General features: G+C 42.9%; 1 protein-coding gene across 3 annotated transcripts in view; it reads left to right on the forward strand.

The window, feature by feature from the left end:
* prex2 (phosphatidylinositol-3,4,5-trisphosphate-dependent Rac exchange factor 2) overlaps positions 1-26,229 on the forward strand; it is an 83,320-nt gene that overhangs the window by 38,707 nt on the left and 18,384 nt on the right. Inside the window, exons 16-36 of one of the 3 annotated variants that reach the window (XM_070927811.1) lie at positions 158-300; positions 603-695; positions 1,667-1,815; positions 1,913-1,998; positions 4,119-4,255; positions 5,825-5,942; positions 6,618-6,802; positions 8,717-8,878; positions 11,143-11,365; positions 11,466-11,673; positions 14,997-15,176; positions 15,471-15,565; positions 16,165-16,247; positions 16,919-17,009; positions 19,252-19,380; positions 20,320-20,361; positions 21,225-21,322; positions 21,501-21,647; positions 24,257-24,359; positions 24,512-24,655; positions 24,806-24,920. In XM_070927811.1, coding sequence (XP_070783912.1) covers positions 158-300; positions 603-695; positions 1,667-1,815; positions 1,913-1,998; positions 4,119-4,255; positions 5,825-5,942; positions 6,618-6,802; positions 8,717-8,878; positions 11,143-11,365; positions 11,466-11,673; positions 14,997-15,176; positions 15,471-15,565; positions 16,165-16,247; positions 16,919-17,009; positions 19,252-19,380; positions 20,320-20,361; positions 21,225-21,322; positions 21,501-21,647; positions 24,257-24,359; positions 24,512-24,655; positions 24,806-24,920 — 2,731 coding nt within the window. The remainder of the gene's footprint in view (positions 1-157; positions 301-602; positions 696-1,666; positions 1,816-1,912; positions 1,999-4,118; positions 4,256-5,824; positions 5,943-6,617; positions 6,803-8,716; positions 8,879-11,142; positions 11,366-11,465; positions 11,674-14,996; positions 15,177-15,470; positions 15,566-16,164; positions 16,248-16,918; positions 17,010-19,251; positions 19,381-20,319; positions 20,362-21,224; positions 21,323-21,500; positions 21,648-24,256; positions 24,360-24,511; positions 24,656-24,805; positions 24,921-26,229) is intronic. The other 2 variants (XM_070927812.1, XM_070927813.1) reach the window with 2 other exon arrangements.

The raw sequence follows: 26,229 nt of genomic DNA on the forward strand, positions 1-26,229 counted from the left end.
TGATTTATACATTATCTGTAGTTAAGGAGCTAAAACATTCAAAAACACTGGTATGAACCTTTAAGTCCAAAAGACGAATCTAAATTTCTTTTCACATCAGAAATATGATGTTTGCCTGACATTTAATCCTCCATGACTTTGTTGTCGCCTCTTTCAGTGTTGGAAAAGAGTGAATTCAAGGACGAGCCCTTGTTGTTTCGTTTCTTTGCCGATGAGGAGATGGAGGGTTCCAACACCAAACACAAACCCATGAAGCACGACCTGAAAATAGTTGAGAATGTCATCTCCAAGTCTCTCCTGGTGAGTGCTCTCTTACAGTACTCATTGGTGAGCTCTCAGTCTGTCTAATACGCTATGACTTTGCTAAAAACGTCCAGAGGCACAGTAAATCATTACAAAGCACACAGCTGAGAGAAGGAAAAGTCACAACACTGCAAAAGTCCTTTTTATACCTCAGTAAGCATTCTTTTCAGAGGAGTGAGCAAATACTACCATGGCTGCTATCTGTCTGCACCAGTATCTGCTTCTGGTGTGTGTGTTTATGCTCTGTGAAAATGTCTGGCTTGGGATTTCGCTGATGGGAGACGTGTTGTTTTTTCCAGATAAGACCCAGCGATGGAGGCTACGGCTTTACCCTGGAAGAGAGGAACAGAGTCCCCATCATCAAATCTGTAGAGAAGGGCTCCCCAGCTGAGGTGAGAATGAACACACACACACATGCAGCACATGTATGCACCACACATGTAGATTTTGTGTTGCGTTTTGAAGCAATCTTCCACACAATGGATACAAAGAGGAAATCCCTATTGGCATTACTACTCATTCAGCAGAGCAGGGTTATATAAAATTACATGGTGCAACATAACTAATGTGATAGCTTCTTCTATGCAGGACTCTGGGTGTTTTTGGCTTTATGGTGTTCAGACTGTATCCCCTTTGTCATTTAACATCATTATGCAGTACTTGATTTTGTTTTCCAGAAGTTATTCTGTAAAGCTGTGAGGCCTTCATAGCAGATGAGCGCCAGTCAGCAGAAGCCTTTTGTTGTTAAAATGTGGTTCAATCATCAGTCATAAAAAATATAAACCTCTTAACTGTTTGCTCCTAAACTAAGCCCGCGTCATGGTGATGGACACTGATTCTAACATTAGAAGCATTTTTGTGCAGAAATAGAGCGCATTAAAGGGCGCCATATTTTTGAGGTCTCCTTTGGTCTTTAGCTTTGATCTGCTAGATGAAAATGAGACAGAGGAGTCTGAAGGCAAATGTGATCAATCTGAGCGCACGACCCATAATTCCCTCCAGCCCTGAAGTAGCACTGAATGCGCCTGGAAGGTCTGGATTGCATAGAGACTGGCGTTGTGTGTGTGGGTGTTTGCATTTAAATATTCAAAGTGGGGCAATAAAATCCACAACAGGATCCAGCTGTACACTCGGAGATAAAAGTTATCCCATATTGTCTCCTACGACTGGGAGTGTGTACGTTTTTCATTGTGATATATAGAAATCCTTTGGGAATATTTGTGTTTTTTATACCAAAAAAGCTGAAGCTAAAAATCACTTCACTGTGATTCTATATGACATTAAAACCTGTTGCTTGACTCAATACTTTTCTATCATCTACTCTCTTCTTTTCTCCTCTGTTCCCTCTCTATTCTGTTGTAAGATGGCTGGCCTGGAGGTGGGGAAGAAGTTGTTTGCCATAAATGGAGACCTGGTGTTCCTCAGGCCTTTCCCTGAAGTGGAAGTTCTCCTCAGGCAGTGTTTCAACAGCAAGGGACCCCTCAGGGTGCTGGTTAGCACCAAGCCAAGAGAGTAAGTCAGATCTGCATATGCACATGCATTACACGTGTGAGATATTGTCGTAGTCATCTTGTATCAGCTTGCCTATTTTCCCTCCTCTTGTCCCCAGGACGGTAAAGATCCCAGACTCAGCTGATGGGTTGGGTTTCCAGATTCGTGGCTTCGGCCCTTCTGTGGTCCACGCTGTTGGGAGAGGTAGGAGATCGCCGCCTCTACCGCTTGGGCTCCATCAGAAAAAGCCCTCCCATCACCTTTCTGTTATTGTGGCACATCTGGCAAACAGCTGCCACACCAATATTTGGGGTGTGCGTGACTTGCCCACAAGAGGCCAATTTTCCCGGCTCATTCTCTCCATGTGGCTCAGCTGGTTGCTTAATGGTGCTGCTAAAAGTCAGAAATTAGCTGGTTATCAGTCACTTTCCACATCACAATAATTCACATGTACCTATTTTCATTTTTCTTTTCTCTGTGTGATGGAGAAGCAAGCTTTTTTTCAGCAAGTCCCTCCTTTTCTCCGGCATGTTTAGTAGCACCGCTATCAGGGCTGGCGCAAGATAGGGTCCAATCCAAAAACAATCCGTGGCCTTGTCTGGCTGTTCTCAGGGGAATTGAATCTTGTTTTTTTTTCTTAAACAATCTAAGTGGGATAGCAGGGTAGAAATGTGCTGGGTGTGCGCTTGCATGTGTGTGACTGTGCTTGTGTGTGTGTGCGCATGTGTTGGCCTGATGATGTGGTTGCCTGGGAACCTGCTGTGTGTTTAAGTAGATGCTCTGATCCCCCGAGACAAAGCTGATGATGTAGGAGGTGACTAATCCCTTGGATTGTCATAACAGCTGCAGTCCCCTAGTGTCTGAGGTCAACAGGAGCAGGTAATACCAATTAGAGGCAGAGAAACTGAGAAACAGGAGGAGGTGAGACAAGGAGAAGGAGCAGTCAAACAGATAGGCTCATCATTAAACTCATTTTAGGCATTCACTGTATTCTCATTGTTTTATATCGGCACTATTGTTGGTAATAAGCTGTCATTCCTGTGATGCTTTTATACTGCACTTCCGGCTAGCCAGTCGGTCGGTCGACCACTGAAATATGAACTTTGGTGAACTTTGGTTTGTAGTAAAATGTCTCCACAAATATTGGATGGATTATCATGAAGACATCCATGTCCACATTAGTGCTAAGTTGCAAATGTACCATGCCAACGGTACACTAAGATGGTGAACATGTATACATTATAGGATGTTATCAATAGCGAATCAATAGCACCTTCAGACCACAGCAAATTCCTTGTAATGTATGTTACTTGGCAATAAACAGTTTCTGATTCTGATTCTGATGTTAACTTGTGATCATGTTAGCACATTAGCATTTAGCTCAAAGCATTGCTGTGCCCAAGTACAGCCTCACAGAGCTACTAGCTTGGCTGTAGACTCCCCTGTTTAGCAGTAGTTACTATACCAAAAAACATGTTGTTTCTGTCATAAATATAAAACATTTTCACATCCTGTTTACGGGAGGATTATTCTAAGAGAAACCCACCTGAGATGGGGTGTAAACAGCTATTGACTATTGCGTTATATCAGTCTGTGATAGGAGAGCAAAAATAGATACACATACACACACATGAAGAGAGGCAACCCCAATAATTTGAATGTTAGAGTACCGTGTCTTGTGCCACATTTGTTCACATCCTTGCAATCTGAACAATCCTTATCATATTGGCTCTATTGTTGTGGTGTAGCCTGTTTTTCTGTTTTAATATTAAAAAAAAGTCTGAAAGTACAGTGGACCTGTCTGTCGATATACTTTCTTACTAAGACAGTTAAAGCAGTAGAGAAACTAGAGCGGAACAATTTCATACAATACTTGGCATGAGGAATACAGATCCTGTATGTTGCAATGTGAGGTATGCATGGTGTGTGTTTAAGGAGCTATGAAAACAAATGGGAGGAATATTTAGTCTGCCATGCACTTCCCTCTGATAGCTGTAAACCTTGAAGTTCTCTTATGGTCTGAATCACATCCCTTAGAGAGGCCCTCGTCTACCCCAGATAAACAACTTCCCTCCTCTCCACGCTCTCTCTCATACTCCTCCTGAGCTGCCAAAACAGGAAACAAAGTTGCAAATACATAGATGCAAAAGGAATGTTGTTCAACCCAATTTTGTGTACAGGATGTGGAAGATGTGACATTTATTTTTTGGGATGCGCCGGTGTTTGTTTCGTCTCAATTCAGCTTTCACCTGCATGTAAATGCGCAGTAGTTATTGCCCCTGACGCCACCTCCTCTCTTTTTACTTGTCTATGTCTCACGCCAGGCACGGTGGCAGCCATCGCTGGTCTCCACCCGGGCCAGTGCATCATCAAGGTGAACGGCATCAATGTAAGCAAGGAGAGCCACGCCAGCGTCATCGCTCATGTCACCGCGTGCAGGAAGTACCGACGACCCACACAGGTGAGACAGGAGGACTGCAGAATTACAATGAAAATTCAAAATATACTGTGTCTGTGTGAGCACAATGAAGACATAGTCCCCTAAGAAAAGAGGAATTATTTTTCTGCAACTATGTTTGATTTGGAGGTCACACTTTCACTTCCCATGACTCACTGATAGAGATTTTGGATAATTTGCATTGTATGGTGAATGATCTGATAGTTATGCAATGAAACTAGAAGTGTGGGACATCAGAAAAGAGCAAAAGCAACGAAAAGAGCAGAAAAGAGGGGAAACAATGACTAGTTGACCGTGAGAAAAAACACAGCAGACAGACCTCCTAGCTCCCGTTTACCTTCATCTCTCTCTGACTCCCTCTCTCCTTCTCTTGGGTCATTACGCAGAAATAATAGTAGTTTTGGCTCCTCCAGCGCTGACCCCTGGCTCACAGCGGTGGGCCTGCTCTGGGAGACTGGCAGGCTACAGAGAGAGGTGGGAAAGGGTCTGGGGGTGGCTGGGGCTCATGGTGGGTGAGATCCCTGGAGGGAGGGAGGAGAAAGATGGAGGAAAATGTGGAGGATAAGCCAGCCATTTTTTTTTTTTTCTCCTGGGAGAGTGGTTGACAGCAGAAGTGTATGAGGGAGAGAGAGCAAGCTCAGTCCACCTGTAGAAGGAGGGAAAATTGTGTGAAAATAGAAAGGGTGTGTGTATGGTGTGAGTTAGTGTAGTGTGTCACTTTAATTGAGCCCTGTCGGGACTTCAGGCTTAATGAAGCACTTCAGGGTTCCAGCACTACTGGAGATCTGGTTTACATCAAGTATGGACACAGAGGAACCGCCCTCTCTTTCCCTGTCTCTTTCTGCGTGTGTGTGTGTGTGTGTGTGTGTGTGGTTGCTCACTAGAAGACCACAGACAAGTAGGCAGGCACAGCATGTAGCCTTGGCAGAAAACCGACTGTGGGCTTGGGTGTGGAGAGCAGAGAACAGACTCAGACAGATACACAGACACACACACACACACACACACACACACACGCAGGGCTGTGTGGCACGCCAGAGTGGGCTGATGAGATTGGCATGGGTTTGCTTTTGCGGTCTCACCAAGCACCATGTTCCCATATGTTTGTGAAGGCTTTTCACTGTTCTGTTCTGCCAACCCAACTGTGACACTGCACACCATATCTGGGCAGAATCAGCTAAACATGCTGCATCAAACCCAAACCTCAGCTTGTGTAAACACACACACACACACACACCAGAGTTCTGCATACTCAGTTTTATTTTTTGTCATCTCGCATTTTTCCAGCAATAGAAATGCCACCTGTTAACCACGAGTGAGAGTGGAGGGATAAGCGTGATGCTACAATAGATGGATTTGTGTTGACAGCATGTGTGACTGTAATGGTCCATGTCATTGAAATTCTCAGCGAAAACAAACAGATGTTCTACTGTTCAAAGTAAAGTAAAGAATCAAATCTAGAGACAAAGCATCCTGTTTTCAGTTCATATTTTCTCATGCTCATATTTTTTATGATGCAAAAAGACTTTTATTAAACTTCTAAATGAATTCCTTTTTTGTAATCCTGTGCAGCAAGATACTATTAAGTGGGTGTACAACAACAGTGAGAGTGCCAAGGAGGACAACCAGAAAACCAATCAGAAACCAACCTCTGAGGAGAATGGAGATGGCTTCGAGTGCAAAGTAGAAGGTGACCACACACACACACACACACACACACACACACACACACACACACACACACACGATGCACACATTCACAAGTCACTACATGAGAATAAGTCATCTGGGAAAAGAAATTCCACTCAAGGTGTATGTGGATGTAACGCAGGCTTGTTCGCAGGAACACAAGCCCACCGCTCCAGTTAACAAGTCAGACGGAGCTCCAAACAGGGCTCATCTGGAGTGTGTTAGTCTGAGAACAGTCGCCCTCCTCTGGCTCATCAAGTGTTAATTCTCCGCTCTGATTTATGGATCCCAATGAGAAAGTAAAACAGGAAAGCTATTCCCTTCACAGCAAACAGCTCCGGAGCAGGATTTATTGCCATATTAAATCACTGGATTAACATAGGGCCGGTTAACTTAATGCTCTTGGAATTGCTATCATTTTCGGAGGGTGGTGGAGGGAAGCCATGTGCAGAGGGTCTTCCTCTGAAATGAGCTGCAGATTTGGTGGTCTGAGGCCTCCTACAGCGCAGAGTGTGTGATGATGAAAACACTTTCTGTGGTGATTCTGTGTTTATCACAGAACATGATCGGTACATCATTTTGTGATTTGTGCATGTGTGCTGCCATATTTGCGTGCAAGTTACTAATCTGTTTCACCGCTGTTTCTCTTTGTTCTTCCATGTTTCTACAATCTCAGAGGTGATGGACAAATTCAACACTATAGCTATCATCGACGGGAAGAAGGACCATGTCAGTCTGACGGTCGACAACGTTCACCTGGAGTATGGAGTGATGTACGAGTATGACAGCACAGCTGGCATCAAGTGTCACGTGCTGGAAAAGATGGTTGAACCCAAAGGATTCTTCAGCCTCACTGCTAAGGTATTCTGTCCGTTCAGTTAGTCCAAAGGTTATTCTTGATATGATCTATAAATAATATTATTATTATTATCATTATGATTTTGATAACACTACATGTGAGTACAGTTTCTTTCCCATGCTGGATACATTTTTATGTCATCACTTTTAAATAGTGATGTTGCTAATTCAATGAATATTATTTATTTGGTCTAGTCACAAAGCTAGATTACCAACTAGGCCTTGGTTCACTTTGTGGTAATTTGATTAATTTAATTGTTTGGTAATATTCACAATTAAAGCACAAAATATGTGCTCTTTTATCTAAGGTTGATACATCAATAAAATTATGTCTTTATTGACGCTTAAATGGAGCATATTTGTGTTATGTTACATCACATCCATTACATGAATCACTTGTGCAAAATATAATAGTGTGCAATTCACAGAAAGTGGGAGGAACAGGGGGGTCACTGGACGCCCACAGCTCATTTTTTTTGCCCCGGCCCTGTCCAGCCCTAGAGTGTCCTGTTCAACTAATGACAATTACTTTTCGTCAGAATTTATTTATTTAAACATAGATGCTGTTGTTGTTGTTTAGGCTCTGACATTATGCTAACTATTTTTAATCCTTAGTGGTTGTGGATGACAGAGAGAGAGAGAGAGAAGGAGACAGAGGGAAAGTTTTATTACCTTTCAGGTGATGAATAATGCTGCTGGTGTTCATCACCTCCAACCCAATAAACACGTAAGCAAACCATGACAGTGCTTCTCTCTCGCCTGGCTAAAGAGTAGCAGTAGATGAACTTGAAAATGATGATACAAGTTCTTATTTTTCCTTTTTCTGTTTGGATTGAAGTGAAGTCGATCAGACTCTGGCTGATAATTCAAAATAAATTTGTCGTGGCATTTTTCCTCAGGTTTGAAATGACGTACCGATTCTACAATGTAATCTTTTGCGTTTGAATACCTCAGTGCAGCCAGATCCAGCCAACTGCTCTCCTGCTGTGTAAATGGAGGGTCTTGATGCTAGTTAAAACTGACAGCTTTATTTTAGTCATGTTAGTTCCCAGCTGTGTTAAGTGCATGCTTTTTACATCCCAGCGGTGATGTTCACAGAATGATCATTATTGATTTAAGATGCACAGAGGAAAGAAGATCCACTCGGACGTAGATGCACACATGCTGGTATGGAAAATAAAAAGTAGTTTGCAGTGTCTTTGTGGCAAATTCCATGATGAACATCCCTCTTGTTCATGGTAAATTAGCAGAGATCACAAGTGGGGTTCATGTTTTAAACTGATCTAGATTTACAGCCCCTGTGTTCAAAAGCCTTTTTAAAGCACCATCTTAAATGAAAGCCAGTGACATGCACAAAAATAAAACGTGCCATTTCCCCTCCAACTGTAAGTAGTTTCCCATTCCTCCAAAGTGAAAGTAATTTTAGTATTATTATAAACATCTGCCCCAGCAGTCCAGATCTGTGTGATGTTGAATTTTAACATCGCTAACGCTGTTGGGGCGCATGGGTTTTCTTGTGCTTCAGTCGTTTTCTGCTACTACATTTCCTTCCCTGCTTTTCTCTCTCCTCCACTGGGCATCTCGTTAAGACGGCCCAGAGATTTGTGTCTCTCTTCCTCTCTCATATCTAATCTCTGATCTGCAAAGTCAGAGTCTACATACGTACAGCATATGTATCACAATGAGGGTTTATCTCCAGGGATTTATGAATAGCACATGGACATTTTAGATCTCCGAGTGAAACTGCTCATGAAATGCTGCAGAGGAATCAGCCCTCGAGCCAAATCGTATTTTGTTTTCCATTGAAAAAGAGCTTGGTCATTCATTTACATCCCATTAGTTGTTCTGAAAGGGATTTTGGAGGCATTTGCGTATCAGTTAATCATTCCTGCCTTTGTTTGCCCTTTCTCTGACCAGATCCTGGAGGCGCTGGCGCGTAATGATGACACGCTGGTGCAGATGTGTGGCAGGCTGAGTTTCAGCTGTGATGTGATCCCAGAGGAGCTGCAGGTACGCTTCAGTGCCATGTGTGGTGAGAGGGTGGAGCACATCAACCGGCGTATCACCAACTACAGAAAGGTAACTGTCCTGTGCTGCTCCGATGACAAACGAAGAGGCACTTCATCAGTCTCTCTGCTCTGAATGGCATTTCTCTCCACCATGAAGTGCATATGTATATTTTTACACAGCTTTGAACCATGAAAACGATCTTCTGCAATTCTCTGTAGACTGGCTAAAATAGAAACAGGATGCAGCTGGTGTAGAAATACCACTTTTATATAGTTTTTGCCGTGGTTCCACACTGTGGGTCCTAAAAGAAAGACTGGAAATCCTGCTGAACCAAGTCAATATAGATGCACTGTGATACAACATTTATAGCAACCTCCATTGCACAGCGGCTGTGATTGAAAAGAACCTCCTAAGCAAGTGAGGAAAATGATGGATGCTTGTTTCCTCAACATGTCAGTGTGCGAAGGCTGCTGTACTAAAATGTAATCAGTTCTCATTAACCTGAGAGTGACGAAGAAACATTTAGCCAAAATGTCTGTCATTGACTTTCAAACTTGTCATGACTTTGCGAATATGTGTGCAATATCTATTGCCTGGCACTTTGTTTGTAATTAGGTTACAGCTGGTTGTCGACAGAGCCAAAGTGTTTTCATCACTTTTCATTCACATCTGTAAGCATGTGTCTATAGGCCAAACATCCTAATGCGTGCAAGTGTGTGTGAGAGGGGAAAAGGGAAAAGATCTGACTCAACATTAGAGTGGGCCTTGGATTAATTACCCGTCACTTATAAATAGCCTTGCACCGCCACAGCCAGGACTTTTGTTGTGTAAGATCCCCCCTGCACTGGAGCATTCCTTCTCAGACCCCTTGAGAGAAAGGAGGGGGAGCAAAAGAGGAAGAACGAGAGAAGGAGCAAGAGATGAGAGAGAGAGGATGGAAGAAAGAAGGAGGAACTGACCTAAAGATACAGAAAGACACAACAGAGAGGGATATAAGGAGAGACGTTAACCTGAGGCCTGGAAATAAGAGTCCTCAAACCTCTAGAGACAGATGAGAGATGTGGTGAGACTCTTCGGTCTCAAGAGAAGGTCAGCTCGCGGTCCATCTGGAGCCTATCATCTCGCTTGGAGCAGCAGCTTCATACTCCAGCTATCTGAGATAACCAGGAAGACATGTTTGGTTTAAGTTCCTTAGTTGACATCTACATTATGGTATGCTTATGTTGCTTGACAGCACATGTTGCTAAAAACTGATCCGATAGCTTATAGCATGACGACTGTGTAACGTCCAAGACAGAATGCAGGCCCTGCGATGGAGGGTTCAAGGAAAGTGCAACCAAATGTTGCAAATAAAAAAATGTGTTTGTGATATTCTGAATCAGCTCTATTGGATCCGAGCTGTCCTTCAGGCTCTGTGTGTATTGTGTTTTACACGGAGATGCTATCTCGTAGCACGTTAAGGAAGTTCCTTGCACAGCAGGGTTGGGTGGAGTTAGGGGTCCTATAGAGTTTCTATAGCATTAAGCCACCAAGGAGGATATTTGCACTCGTTCAACAGTGTATATAGGATTCATGTGCTGTTAACTTATCTGAAAGAATCTCTATTTCATTTGAAGTAACATCATTTTCAGTGGAAAGTGTGTTTAGTGTTTCAGTTCCTCTACAACAGATTCAAAACATGAACTCACATTCTGGAGCTTTGTTGAAGTTATAAATCAAATCACAAATGGCAAAAACATGATTTCATCATATAATCTTACAACATGATGATATGAGCTGCTATACACCAGTTTAATTCAATTCAAACGATAAATGTCATGCTGGGGAATGGAGTTCTTCACATGTGTGAGCAATGATGATGCTATGTGTCTGTCTTGGATCTCTGATTTGGGTTAAATGTTTAAGCGGCCACATAAAAGTGGAGGGGTGTAGAAAATGTGCAGAAATGGGAGTTCATACTTTTCTTCTAGCACCAGCTGTCATATATGTAAAACAAAACAGTACACCTAGTTGACAGGTATTCTTTAGTGTGTTTCACATGGAGCCTTTTATTCGTGTGCCTGTCAGGTACACGTCAGTTATATAATGCTAAGATTCAGACTTTAGTGCCTGCCTGTTCAAAAATGGTAATTTCAATCCCTATTCTCCTTCTTTGATTACTATTGATTATAAACCTATAGTATCAGAGGATGGCATTCCCTGCAGTAAGTGCCGTTATAGTGGAAGATCTATACTCATATTTCTCACAAAATATCTTTTCACTTTAACCATCACATCAAAGAAAACATGTTTGATCTCTAAACCATTGTATCTCTTTTTCTGCTGTATAACAGTTTGCTCGGGTGCTGAAGAACAGAGCGTGGCCCACCTTTAAGCAGGCTAAGGCCAAGGTGTCCCCCCTCCACAGCAGCGATTTCTGCCCCACAAACTGTCATATCAATGTGATGGAGGTGTCCTACCCAAAGACCACCACCTCTCTGGGTAGTGCCTTTGGTGTGCAGCTGGACAACAGGAAGAACACGCTGGAGAAGGGAGGACGCGGCAGTGCTGAGCAGGGTGAGTAAGGACAGGGAGTGTGAAAAACACCTGCATATTCATCTGAATCTGCTGTGACTTTTTTTTTTATTGGTGCTCTTTTTTCTCCAACATGCTTCAGGTAAGCTAAACCCCATGGTTAATGTCCAGCACACTATCACCACTATGGCTGCACCATCGGGTCATAGCCTGGGCAGGACAGAGGGTCACGGCCTTCGCTTCTTGCTCAGAGAGGAAGACCTGCTCACCTTGGACGCTTACCAGAAACTCCTCTACAAACTCACCACGGTCGTCAAGGAGATGGAGACGCATGGTGCCCATATTCATGAGTGAGTGGCTACATGTACACACTTACAGTATAGACAACATCTGTACCTCTACGGTCACATGATTGTGGAGATTCAAGTCATTTGCAATCATAAACGCACACACAACTAACACATGTTTTCTCGTTTCTTAAATGCACAACCACCTGCAAACCATTCCTATGTGAGTGTCAGTGTTATGCCTCATTGAATAGGCTTGAGTTTGAGATTAATCTATTCCAACATATTCCCCACAAATTGCAAAACAAAAGGTGAAATTGATATTTTTTGAGACACTTCAATCGCTTTGTTTATGACGGAGAGAGATACCCTCCCGCAGGCTCTATTTGACTTGATTTTCTCGTATAACAGGCTGTAACTGCAGCAGCCTGCTAGGTCAGTGTGCTGCATCTGGCGCTGGGCGGGCATACATTGTGGTCATTACCCAAGTACGTGCGTGTGTGTGTGTGTGTGTGTGCATGCGTGCGTGCGTGAGAGAAACAGAAGGAAGAGGAGAAACAGAACCATTAAGTCAGTTTGGTGGTTTTTCTCTACCATATGTCTGCACAATTTGTGCACAAAGGTATGCTCATGCGTCATTTATGCTCAGGATTTTAAACCCGATATTGTTTGCGTGTGTTAGATCAGTGTTTCCTGGCCGGCCGCTCTTGCCGGGTTCATTGTTTGGAGGCACACGAGGCCACGGAAAGGAAATGGGAAACACTGCTCCAGTTCTACCTACCCTACCCCCCCAAATAGGAAATACAATCTCAATGATGTAGAGGGCGTGTCATTAGGCCAGGAGCCCTCTGGAAATGCCATTCACCAACAATGGACCACTGATATATGCATGCACACATACACTCACTTACATATATGTCACCAATGTGTGTAAAGCCTCTAAAGCTTTCTAAATAAGAAACTTTACTCTTCCAGATTTCTCCTGCAGTAGTTGGTAATTATTGGTGGGCAGGTGACATTGATGTGTGTGTTATGAATCTTTAGATGGTCATTTGATTTAGTCATTAGAAGTCTCCTCAGCTGAGGAGGCAGGCATTCGGAGAATGACATTAAAAGACGCTAGATGGAGCGGAGCTGTCACCTAACCGCGGTAATAATGAGTGGAGTCCACAGCAGGGCTCTTAATGACTGAGTCTGGACAAATTTTGTCATGCTCCTGTCAGCGCCAATTAGTGTAGTCGAAGCCACGCGCATTCAAATGGTCCGAGACGCGGCTAGTGAGGGGATAATGACCTTTACCATCCGCTATCTGTTTAAACATGCAGACATACACACACATGCACACTTCAGGGGCTTGTTAAGAGTGAGCCGTGTGGGTGGGCAGGAGGGTTTCACAGCAGTGGAACTAATATGAGTGTTGCTCGTAGTTGCAGTCTGGGTGCATTGGTCTGACCTCCGTGGGTGTGTTCAACCCTCCTGAGCTCTTCATTAGATTAGTTTGCATATTAACCTGTTTGTTGACTGGCCTAGGGTCAGTACTACTTGTTTTGTTCACACACACCCTCCCCTTTCTCTCTCAGCTCTCCTGGTTTTGTCTCAGTGTCTCTTTGTCCTGTCTCATTTCACTCTCTCTGTGTCTCTTTCTCTTTCGATACTGGGTGTGACTAACTTTGACAGCACCACTTCATAATGATGTAATAATGAACTGTAGTGGACATATTTATGAGGGCTCTTTTGTGCGTTATGTCAAACCCAACATCCCCTCCCCAGTGTTCCCAAACCAAAGTCAAGAGAGGAAGTCTACGGTCCATTCATCGGAGATTAGAAATATCTTGAAGTAATTAGGAAAAGAAAACAACTGGACACAGAGTGATGTCACATGATTTGTTGGCAGAGTCCATTTTAAGGCAGGGACCTGTGAACCTTTGTCTCTGGGCCACAGACAGGCGGTCACAGCTGTGTGTGGACGTGCACCGTGGCGTGCTTTATATCAGGACCTCCTCCCTTCCTGGATCATATAGCCACTTTCCTCCTCTATTTTCACATATTTCCTTTATTCTGTGCATATCACTAATAGCATCCTGACTGGCAGCGGTTTCAGAGCTATGGGGTCCTCTGACTTATTTACCTCAGTATGGATTAAAGCATGCACATGTCCTGATGTGGAGCTTTGTAATGTAAATGCTCGTATAGATGCAATGAAGGCGATTGATGTCTAATGGTTTAATGTGTCGAAGTGGGTTAAAGAGCTTCCTTAGAGAGATTAAGAGATCTTTCTGATTGCTTGCGATACGCAGTGGTGTACTTTTGGCCTGCTCTCGTTCTCTTGTGTTCTGTTTTTTCCCCTCTCTCTCTCTCTCTGTTGAAGCCCCTTCTCTGATCCAGTCATTGTTATTCTCCCTTGCTCCCTCCGATAGTTTGTGCCCCAAAGGCCCCAAACTGCTCTCCCTTCTTTATTAACCAGTGGCCAATCACAGAGCCTGGAGAGCTTCTCCATGGCGATGGAATGCCACTCTGCTATGGAGGGGCATTGTGGTGGCTCCTGGAGTGGACCGTAATCAGGGCATCTCTGTGGCCTAGTCAGCCTGTGAATGGGAAGAAAGGGGGTCAATAGAGAGGGAGGAAAGGGGGTGGGGGGAGAGGTGTTTAAAATCATAAAGAGGCATAAAAATCTGAAATGCATTTGGGTAGCACGAGGGAGACAGATTGTTTATTTCACGTAGCTCTGAGTGGCCTCAAGCAGCCCCTCCCCTCTGCCTCCACTTTGAAATGTCCTTCAGGCCGATGTTATGACACAATGGAAAATGTAAGCGGACACAAATTAAAAATAAGGCTGAAATGTAAACAGACATCGCGTGTCAGAGTGTGTGCCTGGGGAGAGATCAAAAACAAGTCCAAGCCTAGCATTTATTGGAATATTGGCTTTAAATGCCACCATGTGTTGCTGCAACTGTGAAAATATCCCGGCCGGCCTCTTCCTGCTCGTCTGATAGCCGTCTGATACAATACAGGCCAGCGGTAACAGTGAGAGCTGATCTTTGGAGTGGAGCTGTTGACACAGCTGTACCCTGCTACATGTTTGAACCTATTAATATGATGCGGATACCCGGACCATCTGAAGCTGTTGTGCGGAAGCCAAGCACAAACAGGTTGGGGTTTTGTTTAGCCCACTCAGTCAGCTGTTGGAGCCCATGCACATGTACAGTATGCACATACTGTATGTAGAGTTCAATATGTTACAGTGCTTGGACACGTGTAAGAGCTTCCTGTGTAGCATTAGTCTGATCAAAGACGTTGTTTTTATCCTGCTGTCTCAAATGTTGGTTTTGGATGAATGTCATAGCTGTCCTTCCTCTCTTTCTTTCTACTGTTTTTCTCTCCATCAGCCTTTTATCCTCCATCACCCACCCTCCAGCGTCAGAGGTGAGGACCCCAGAGAGCTACATATCGGCAGAGAGTGAGGGGGAGAAGGGGGAGCGGAACGGGAAGAAAGTGTGTTTTAACGTGGCAGGGGACGAGCAGGAGGACTCCGGACACGACACGATCAGCAACAGAGACTCATACAGGTAGAAACGAAGGGCTAAGAACATTTTAGAAAAAGAACAGTGAGAGAGGTTAAATGAAAGAAAAATCTATGATCCAGCAAAAGTCAATAGCATAGCGTAGTAATAAAAGTACACTTTATTTATATAGCACCTTTTCCATACAATATTTACATACAATACAACATACGATATAATACAGAATTATATCATCGAATGCCATACTATAATGTGGAAACTGACGGCCAGAATGACATATTAGTTGAATGAGTACATATACAGTAAGCTAATAACGTTTATCTCCCTGTTTCTTCTCAGTGACTGTAACAGCAACAGGAACTCCATCGCCTCCTTCACCAGTATCTGCAGCAGCCACTGTAGCTCCTATGTTCACAGTGACGAGATGGACTCAGGTACACAAATGCGACACAAATGACACGAGCATTACCCTCCACCACACGTCACACATTAGTAAACGTATTTGGCAGGTAGAAATAATATAACTTAGTTTACTCAGTACACTGTGACCATGTGACAGTAAGAAGGAAATCAAAGTTCCCATCTAAATGTCCATATCCAAAACCCCCAATCACCCACAAAATAGTCCCATAAGTGATGGGTCATGATTACAATCTAACTGCATGATTATACCTTCTAGAAGGCGAGAACAAAAAAGCCTGACGTTGAATCTAAGTGGATATGACAGGCGTTGGCCACACATCTCAGCTGGATTTGTCATTAACATCTTACACAGCTGTGTATCCTGTCAAATATCCTTTCCCTCTGTCTCTTAGGATGTCTCTGGCATACACACGCATTTCATCTTTGTGTGATGTCAGATATTGCCTCTTTAAATTTATGAACATGAAGAACATGTACATTTGAAAGAAATGTGTACGTTTGGAGTCATATATGTGTTTTCTGCAGTAAGACAACACTCAGTAAACTTGCACGTGTTTAATACAGTGTTTTGGTGGACTAATGCTGACAAGTTGTGACCTCACCCCTGCAGGAGATGAGATGCCCTCCAGTGTGTGGCTTTCCCATGATAAGCAGAAGAAACTTCACAGCTTTCTGGAACATCTGTTTAGCCAGGTGAGTCAGCTAAACATCTGGACAGTTGTGATTGATGTGACTTATCAGTGGAAAGCCTAAGAAACTAACTTTCTCACTATCTCAGATTTTTAAGAGCTGTTCTCTTCATTATTCAACTATGATTTAAAAAAACAAAACAATTATCATATTTCATGCGCAGCTCAATGTCTTTAAATGTAAAATATTTATTGAGACTTTTGTGTCTGGAGAACAGGAATTGTGTATTTTTTTAACCCTTACTCAGAAAGGGAAAATCGTGACAGCCTTAAGCTGACCCCTTTCTGAGACCTTTTGAAGCAAAGGTTGACCATATCTGATTACACATATACGCTCTTTAGCAGAAACCGTTCACGAGAAGCTTCATGAGGATGTCTCCATCGCCAGTGGAAAGGCAGAAAAGGCTATGCTTTGCTGTCTCTGCACTTTTTGGCTGCTTCCTGTCATTTGTTTTATTGTAGAGCCGTTTCCCCAGCTTTGTTTACATACTGCATAGCAAATTGTATTCATTGGGGCTCTGTGGGATTGTGTGTGTGAGAGTGTGTGTAACAGAGAGCAAGAGAAGCAGGTGTTGGTTATGTGTGGGCAGCGTTTGTTTTTTGCTTCCCTCCACATACTTTAGTGGGAAACTGTATCATGTAAGTGCACCAACTTGACCCTTGTGCTTTCTTCAGGTGGACTCAATCACAAGCATGCTGAGAGGAGCAGTGGTGGCTCGGGCGTTCGAGCAGACCAAGTGCTTCACACCTGGAAGAGGATTACAAGGTAAAACACCAGGACTGCGATGTGCTCCTGGCTCTGCAACACTCATCTCTCAGCATCCTTTACCACGTCTCGTTACACAGTGCATCTACTAGTCAAACCACTTGAGCCAGAATTGTAAAAGTTAGTCTTTCTGCCTTATTTTCCTCACAAAAATATCCCCCTTTTTACTGCAGCAGTACATGTGTTTCCTGTGAGGAATGTTTTTGATGGTGTAGCTCTGCTTCCTGGGCCTTGTGCGGCTGCTCAGCGGGCCTGAGAGAAGAAAGATAACATTGGAGAAACTCCCGAGCCCAACCAGCACCAACACTGAGAGAAAACAGAGCACACGCTGAAAATGTTGCATAGGGGCTACAACTTCCTGCTGTGTGTGCCCAGATGTGACTGTAGTACTGTAGGTGGATTCCAGCTCTTAAAACTCCTCTCTTCGTTCCTCCCTCCTGTCTTTTCCCCCTTCAGCTATCCCACTGCCCTTCGCTCTGAAGCACTTCATAGTGTTGAAACAGCACCACTTAGTTGCATACTCATCTCCACTTTATGGTTATTGTAGTGCTACTTACCAGTCAATGGAAAATGTGACCCCTGTGGCTTCTCCTGTGCTTGTATGCTATCTGATCATTTTGTTTTTACTGTGTGTTTATTTGCCACCTCACCTCGTCTTGGCCTTGGTGTTTAACCACACTGTCTATTGTTACATTTTATCTCTCACAGGAAAGTGTAGGAAATGTTGCTGGAAGGGGCTAAATTTATCCTTATCATTTTCCACTGCAAATATAAACTAGCTTGCGGTGCCCTTTCATGATCTGTGGAACTCTGTTCAGATGACTCAACCCAATTTTGAAGATTAGATAGAAGAAAGCTACGCTCAAAAGCAACAATTGTTTTCTTTCTTCTCTTTGGAAGTGGTGCAAGCACGGTTCCCACACTTCGCAAGAACGTTAACTGTATATTTTGTATCCTGGTGGTCTGCATTGTGCTATGGAAGGCTTTAAGCTCTGATATGATGAAAAAATGTGCTTATTTTGTGTCCTTGAAAGTGACTTTAATGGAGTGTGATGAGCACTAAAAGCAGAAGAGCAGATTAGCCAGTTATTCTGTATGTTTTGATATGTGAAGCTTCCAAACACCCGACCCATTTGGCACACAGACGCCCCTCTCATCTCAGGCTGTCTTCAAGTGAGTGCAGATATGCTTGAACTGAAAATAGGTCTGCTTGTGTTTTTGTTTTGTGTGTGTGTGTGTGTGTGTGTGTGTGTGTGTGTGTTTGTATGCATAAACGCCCTCAGGAGGGAACGTGAAGAGCCTTGATCAGAGCTGATCCATCTCCACTCGAGTAATGTGTGTGGTTGATAACAGAGCAAATAGGATTATCTAACAAGTGGAGCATTCCTGCATCTGATCTCTCGCTCTCTCCGCCACCCTCAGACACACACACACACACACACACACACACACAAACAAACACACACTCCAAACCCCCTTGAAGCCTCTGTTAAACAGGCGTCCCTCTATCACAGATCTCTTATTTCTTCTCCAAAGTAAACTTTATTACAAGCCTTCCTATCTAGTGAAAGAGTTTACGCCAGATTGACAGACTTTTACACTCGCTGCAAAGACAAGGAAGACAAGATTGTAGGCGGTCTAAAACTGGTGGTCTGTGGGATACGCTCATAAAACAGGAGGAATATTGCTTGGTTCTGGGTATGTCTGACGTATAATTATTGTCATTTCAGCTGGAAAGTGAAAGATGGATAGAGATGGTTTGAGAGAGAGTGAAAAAAAAGAATAGCAAAGGAGAGAAAGATGCAGAGTATGAGAATTTATTGGCATCTGCCTGCTTATCCTTTTTGCTGAAACATTTTGTTGACTGAATAATCAATCTCCTAAATAATTTGAGTGTGTTGTACTTTTGTAAGAGTTTGATGCGCTCTAACTGCTTCAGCAAAGTAACGGAAATTTTATGACGCCAATAAACATCTGTGAGCCGAGTTGGCGAGAGAGTGAGGGAGGAAGAGCGCTAGAGAGGAGATGGATGAAGATGATTAAGGAGAATGCATCAGAGGAGGAATGAAATGATACGATCTGTTTATTAAACAAACTTCTTTCCTCACTGTTTAATAATGCAAGAGGTGGAGGAGTTTGTCACTTTCTTCCTACGCAAAATGTACCTTAAAGTTGATACACTTACAGTCATATACCTCCACTGCCTATGCTGATTCTGTGTGTGTGTGTGTGTTTCTGTCAGACTTTCAGCAGGAGATGGACCCGAAGGTGAACTGCACCAAAAAGTTGCGTCTCCATGTCAAACAGGATCCCTGGAACCTCCCCAGCAGCGTTCAGACCCTCACACAAACCATCGCTAAATATGTTGAAGGTGAGTGTGTACAAACACACACATATTACTGTTTTCAACAATGTTTGGGGCCTAAGGCTTGTGTCACATACAGTATTTATGATGAAAAAGCATGCCAGGCTTGGGAGGTAATGTACATTAAATTGACCAATTCTCCAGTGCGCCTCGTCGTATTTATTAGATGCAATAATAGCCCCTGTTACAGTTGTGTGGGTACAGGCAGTCCCAGACCACAAACTGCACTGCTCTCTTTAAACTTAAAAACCTAAAACCATCCTGGGATACATCAATTGAAGCTGAAAAGAATCTGCACTGTGTGAGATTCCCTTGATTTATTTATTTATTTATTTATTTATTGTCTAGATGGGGAGTTCAGCCTCATTTATTCACGACGGGAGTGTGTGGCTTTGTGTTTGTTGGCACGCAGATTGAACACACAGACACATGCAGACATATATGTACATGCAGACACACCCCAGGCAAACACATAGAGAGACAAACAGCCCAGACCGAAGCCCGGCCACATGACACTCCTGGGAAAGGTGAGCTGGCGGTCACAACTGAGAGAGTACAAATAAGCAGAGTTAATATTAATGTGCAGCTTGGCCTGTGTACACCACTTTTTTTTCTACTTCTCCCTATGATGGCTTTTTCATGCAGTGCAGCGTCCTGCCAAGCTTCCCGCGGCTCTGATATGACTATAAACAAATACGGATTTATGTTATTATCGTTGCCTGTGGCTGGTTTTTATGATGCTGTTTTTTTTTCTTACATGTGAAGATAAACAGCTGTGGAGCTGGGATGGAGCACAAGAATTATACAGCATCGTCCTATTTATGACTTTACGGGGTTGAGTTTATAGTATAGGTCATACTACTGCAGTTGGGGAGACGAGCTCTTTGAGAGTTGATATAAGCTTGTTCACTGATTCACTGGATTACTTTTATTTGTTTTTTACAGAGGTGAAGACGCGGCTGCTCTTGGTCTTACTACAGTATACAGGTTTGTCTTACTCTCCTCCTGCAGTAATACAGAATACAGAACTTTGAAACATTAATGCCTTTTGCACAAAAATCAGCCCAAAAAATGAAACACAAACTGTGAGCTCAGTGAAGAAAGAAGCAACTCATAAACAAAAAGAAAAAAGAAAAAGCAAGGAATTAAAATCAGAAACCCACATTCAAGCAGAGAGTTTTATAAACAGGAAAGGACAGTGAAAACTTAAAGAGAGATTGATGACAGATTAAAACATCTGCAATAATTTTAAAACATCATTTCATCATTAGTAGAAGTAGCACCAGTTGAGAAGAAAGAAGACTTAATGTAAGAGAGAGACTGCTAAACTCCAACTCCTTGAGAGAAACTATGCTGATGAAATTATGTGGAACTATGAACTATGAATTAATAAGAAAAAGTAGGAAAGGGTGGATTTTTTTGTGGTGAGATTGGTTAATCGTGTCAAAGAGTTTTTCCGTATGACACGCATTTCTGAGGGGTTCATGAACTCATTTTAACTCGGTGGATTGCTGAACTTTCTCAGGAAATTATGGCAGCCAATTATTTTCCACTTGGACATACCTGTCATTTGCTCTCCATTTTTTTCAGATACAATATTTAACACCCAGCAGAATAAAAAAAAAGCAGTCAAGACTTTTTTTTGTCACCTTATTGAAAGCTTGAAAATTGTCCTAAAAAGTCTGTTTAATTACCATAACAAACTCATGGCACTCATGTCTGTCACTCCTTTCCTGTGAACCTTTGACCTTTTCACTTTACTCACTAAGTTTTCTACTTCTGTCATCTATTTCTGACTATTCCTCTCACTTTCTTTTACTGTTTGTACGTCCTCTTTGTTTCTCCTCTAGACTCAGAGATCCAGTTGCGTCGAGATATGGTCTTCTGTCAGTCTCTAGTTGCAGCTGTGTGCGCCTTCTCAGAGCATCTACTGGCTGTCCTCAACCAGGTAAATTATACACACTGCAAGTCTGGTTTGGAATTGAGATAGAAACTATTGAGTTGGTAAGAAAAACAGTAAGCAGCATCATCCTACATAATAGCAAAACATTAAAATATCTTTTTTTGTTTTGTTTGATTCCTTACCTCACTTTCTCATTACTTAGCCTTTGTGTGTCCACTCTCAGTTCCACAATGTAGGCAAGGAGCCGGACCAGGACGGCTCAGACCCCCAGGACCTTCAGGAGGCCCAGGAAGCCAGTCGCCGTTGGCTGGAGCAGATCGCCAGCGCTGGGCTGCTCTTCCACTTCCAGTCCCTCCTCTCCCCCAATTTGGTGAGCTCCAGAGCAGCTGCAGCTCTCAGATATTCTGCTTCAACAGACACCTACTGAAAACAGGAGTTGGTGTCTGTATACACACATAAACTTTAGCTTACAATAAATCTATATGTATTTTCCTTGCGCATCGTCCAATATGTGTAGCACTATATATAACTTACGAACAGTATACCAAATGATAACAATCATTTATCAAACAACATGAATCACTGTGTTACAAAAACTTGCAGGACATGAATTATGCAACATTCAACATTTTTCTTCTGCTCTCTGAATAAGTGTAATGGTGAACTATAGCTTAACAAATAAGATGCGTTTGGATTTTAAGATCATCAATCAACATGCCACTGCCAGGCTGCGTGGTGGACAAAAAAAATAAACTGAAAATGTGCTGAGCTTAATACACAGTCTGCCCACAGTGACTGCGTGGGGATGTGGTCTGAATCGCTGAGGTGTGCCGCTCATTTGCAGAGCCAGATCCCACAGCCCACCTGCCTCACGTGCCACTCAGATAACAGACAGCTTCACCATCATCTGGATAGTCGGTGTTTGGGGATACTGTGGAAATATCCCAAACAGCCAAAAGAAAAAATTTGATATGTTAAAAAATCATTCAGAAGTTTCTTAAAGGCAAAAATACTGAGCGGCCTAAATCATTTGAGATTATCATCCTCTGCGCAGTTCATGTCTGAAAGGAATCAACTCAGAACAGTCACTGAGTAGATACTGAGAGGACTGAGACTGGGAAGATATCAAAACCTTTAACTTAACCTACGGTAAATAAAGCCGCTCTGGTTTACTGTCACCCAGACTCTGAACCTCTGCACGTGGATTTAAACATGCTACATTTCTAGAATTAAATGATTAAATCCAAAACACAATCTGTTCATTTTGGAAATGTTTTGTCACCCAAATGCTCATCTGTTTTGTAAAACAGCCTTGAAAAATATAAAAATTGATAAAAGAAATGCGATTAATTACTCTTTCATCTTATTTTGGAAAACATTCCCAGGCTCCAGCAGTCCTTTGGCTTTGGTGTCAGGCACTATGTTCTCCTACATGAATATAAGTCAGTCCAGAAAAAAGACCATTTAGAGCAGAATTCATTATGAGCAGCCACTGTGGATTGCTAAAATCGAGCTAAGCACACACTGCGACCTCACTGAAACCCATATTAACCTTTCCCTCCAAGACTTTTTTAATCATTCAAAGTTGTCTTGAAACTCAAGTTTGAGTAGTAGAACTGTAATATATTTTCTCAGAGTAGTTATTTCATCAGTGTTTCTTTTCTGCGTTTTGCCTCATCAACCACATAGAAAAACATTTTTTTATTGGAATGAGGTATTTAGATTTAGTTTCTATTTCTGTCTCTTTCGATGGGAATTAGAAACACAGGAAGTGCTTTAAAAGTGTATTTTGGATGACCGTTTATTTCGATTAGAGGGGTGTGCGGCTGACTTCAGGTCCCCAGAAATCATGATTTTCCCTCTTCCTCCTGCAGTACTGTCTCTCTCCCTTTCTCTCTGTCTCTCGTTCCCTTTATTTCTCAAGACATTTCCCTTTCAAGTGTCCCCATGGAACAAAACAGGATCTCAATACCTGCAGGTGATTCCAGTGAAATCTCAACATGCTCCTTTTTAGGGCACCACATGAAAGGCAGCGTTAGGCGAATTGGGGATGCTGTGGGTGTGTGTGTGTCTCTATGTTTGGGTTTTTGTGTACTGTATACTGAATGTGTTTTGAAGGGGAGTGTCTTTATGTGACGCCCTGTGAGATGAACTTGTCCGCACACAGCAGGCGTCACTTGGCAGGGAGGTGGGCGCCCCTCTGTCACATGTCGGGCCATCTCAAATGTGCCTTTAGAAAAAGGGTCCTAATCTTCTTTTGCCACTGCTCTGTTTATCCCTCTGCATGTGGTGGATGAAGAGGAGAGGGAGAGAGAAAGAAGAAAGAGAGGCGAAAGGGGGGATGGCAGAGGAGTGCAGAGTGTCACAATCCAAAATATGCGAGCCGCTATCGCTGTGGCCACCAGCAGATGTTTGTGTGTGAGGATGCTGAGTGCGTGTTTGAAAAGGAAACATGCGCACACATTTAGAGATATAAACAAACACAAACAAGCTAAAGCAAACATAAAAACAGACCAAGACGTTAGCATACACACACATGTCATGTTTGCAAACACAAGCTAGCTCCTCAGATGGGCACGTGTGCATCTCATCACACACAAAAATGTTTCTGTCTTTGCCTTTTTTTTTCTCACACTCAGCTCTATATTTTTATTCTGGGACTCCACTAGAGTAGCTGTGCATGATTCACAGTTCATAAAAGTCCTTATTTATCTTCTACTGGCAGCCCCTCAGTTCACCCTCTGTCTGAAACAAGCACTTTTAGTCTGTGCGCATTTCTCTGTGGACTGAGCATTTTGATACTTTCACAGTATTTATACCTATACCTGCATTATAATCAAAAAAGACATGGAACTCTCACTTTCTACAATATGGGACCTTTAATTTATCATCTGTGTGTAGCTACTTTTACTAAGAAAATAATCCAAAGGCTTTCTCCGCCACTACACTCTTACTGTTATGCTATCTTTCTCTCTTCAGACTGACGAGCAGGCCATGTTGGAGGACACTCAGGTCGCCCTAATTGATCTGGAGAAGGTCACGTTTTACTTCCAGCAATTTGAAGGGGAGCCGCTGGTGGCCAGTATGTACACTGTGACTTTTAGCTTACATGTGACTCTCATTTGTGGCTTTTTTTGAGAACATCATTACAGTCTCTACATTGCCACTACTACACAAAATGAGATTGATCTTTAAGTAGTGCTCTTAAATAACATGTCTCCTCTCCTCTGGCAGACGTGCCCATGTCATACCAGGTGGAGGGCACCCGTCAGACCTTGAAGGTTTGCTTCTACCTTGAGAGTTTCTACTTCTCCCAGCTGCCTCACAGGCTGAAAAACGGAGGAGGCATCAAAATCTACCCTGTGCTCTTCACACAAGGTGATCCTGGTTGGGGAACGTAAAGTCAGCATGTAGTGCAGAGATGAAAGTGGCTTTATAGATGATTGTAAACAGTGGCAGATAGATGTGTGTATATATACAGCGCCTTTATCACTTCATCTTTCACTCTTTGGTTTCGTCCCTCTCTAGCGCTGGAGAGTATGGAGGGTTACTACTACAGAGACAACGTGTCAGTGGAGGAATACCAGGCCCAAATTAATGCTGCCTCATTGGATAAGGTCAAACAGTACTACAAGAGACTGAGGTATGTTATACAAGACATGTACACACAGATATTACTTTCAGGCTATATATCCTGTGTGATTTGGCAGTTTTTTTTTTTAGATCTAATATAAATCAAGACGACCTCCCATTCAGTCGAGCTTGACTCCCAACTCCCAGCAGGGCCTCCAGGTGATTGGCTGGGAGGAACTCAGCGGGAATGTTTTATGATTGGTTGCGAACACACACAGCAGGGGCAGCAGTGATTGGATGAGAGTGCCCAGCATGCCACCAGCGCTGATGTAGTGCTTCTGTGCAGCTGCTGCACCCGGTTACCTCACACGCCATTGGTTTGCTGCACACCCGAGACCCTCTGTGATTGGCCAGGCGTGGATCATTTAATGAGGTGGAAACAGATACGAAGAAACAGACACTTCTGGGAGTTGAAAATAAAGGCTCGGCTTTGTTTAATCCCCCTGAATATATGAGTGAGTGTCAGACCTATACAGTATGCTGTCTGAATATCAATGCAGTTTCATATTAGATGCCACCTTGTGATTCCAGAGACAGAAAATCACATTTTAACCAGCTGTGTATAAAAAGGATGCCTGTGCCTGTGAATACACAAGACACATTAAGAATTCATATTGAGAAAAATGTTAGAGACTGTGTAATTAAGAAAGAAGATATGGCTTTTTGAAAAATGTATTGGTGTCAGTGCAGATCTGTTTGCAGAGCAGCTGAGAGCATGATAGATTTACAGACACACTTACACCTGATCCTCTTGAAGTCTGTTAATTGGGCACTCTGTTATCATAGATTGAAGCCTTCTTCCTGTCTATATATTTGACTTTGGTGCAAGTTACCAGTGAACTACAGATACTGTAGAATCAAGATTAAGCGATATAGACTGATACCATCTCTTATCTTATACAGTTGGAAGCATCAGTCGTACTCTTGGAAAGCCGCTTGAAGCCCGGGCCAGATTGTGCTCCCTCACTGAATACCTTGGAGGGCGACTGGTCGACACATCGGCTTCCACTAAATATCCGCTGCTGATTGTGTGGATAATTAAACGCAGAGCAGAGCTCACAGCAAAACTTCATCTTGTTATTTAGGGACAATCTGCTTTGGGGGGTTGAATGATTTACAGCTTGAGCAGTCATGTGGCACATCAGTACCCACGACAGAACATTAATTCACTGGGATTGCTTTCTGCGGAGGGTTTTTAATTTGTTTGTAGTATTTAGCCCGATGAGTGAAAAAGAATTTGGAGCATTCATTTCTGTGTGTTCGATTTCCCAAAGCGCAGTTGTGGATACCAAATTGTGCTGGGTCATTTAATCTTTTTC

Source organism: Enoplosus armatus, chromosome 21 (genome assembly GCF_043641665.1).
Source record: "Enoplosus armatus isolate fEnoArm2 chromosome 21, fEnoArm2.hap1, whole genome shotgun sequence".
Classification (NCBI taxonomy): Eukaryota; Metazoa; Chordata; class Actinopteri; order Centrarchiformes; family Enoplosidae; genus Enoplosus; species Enoplosus armatus.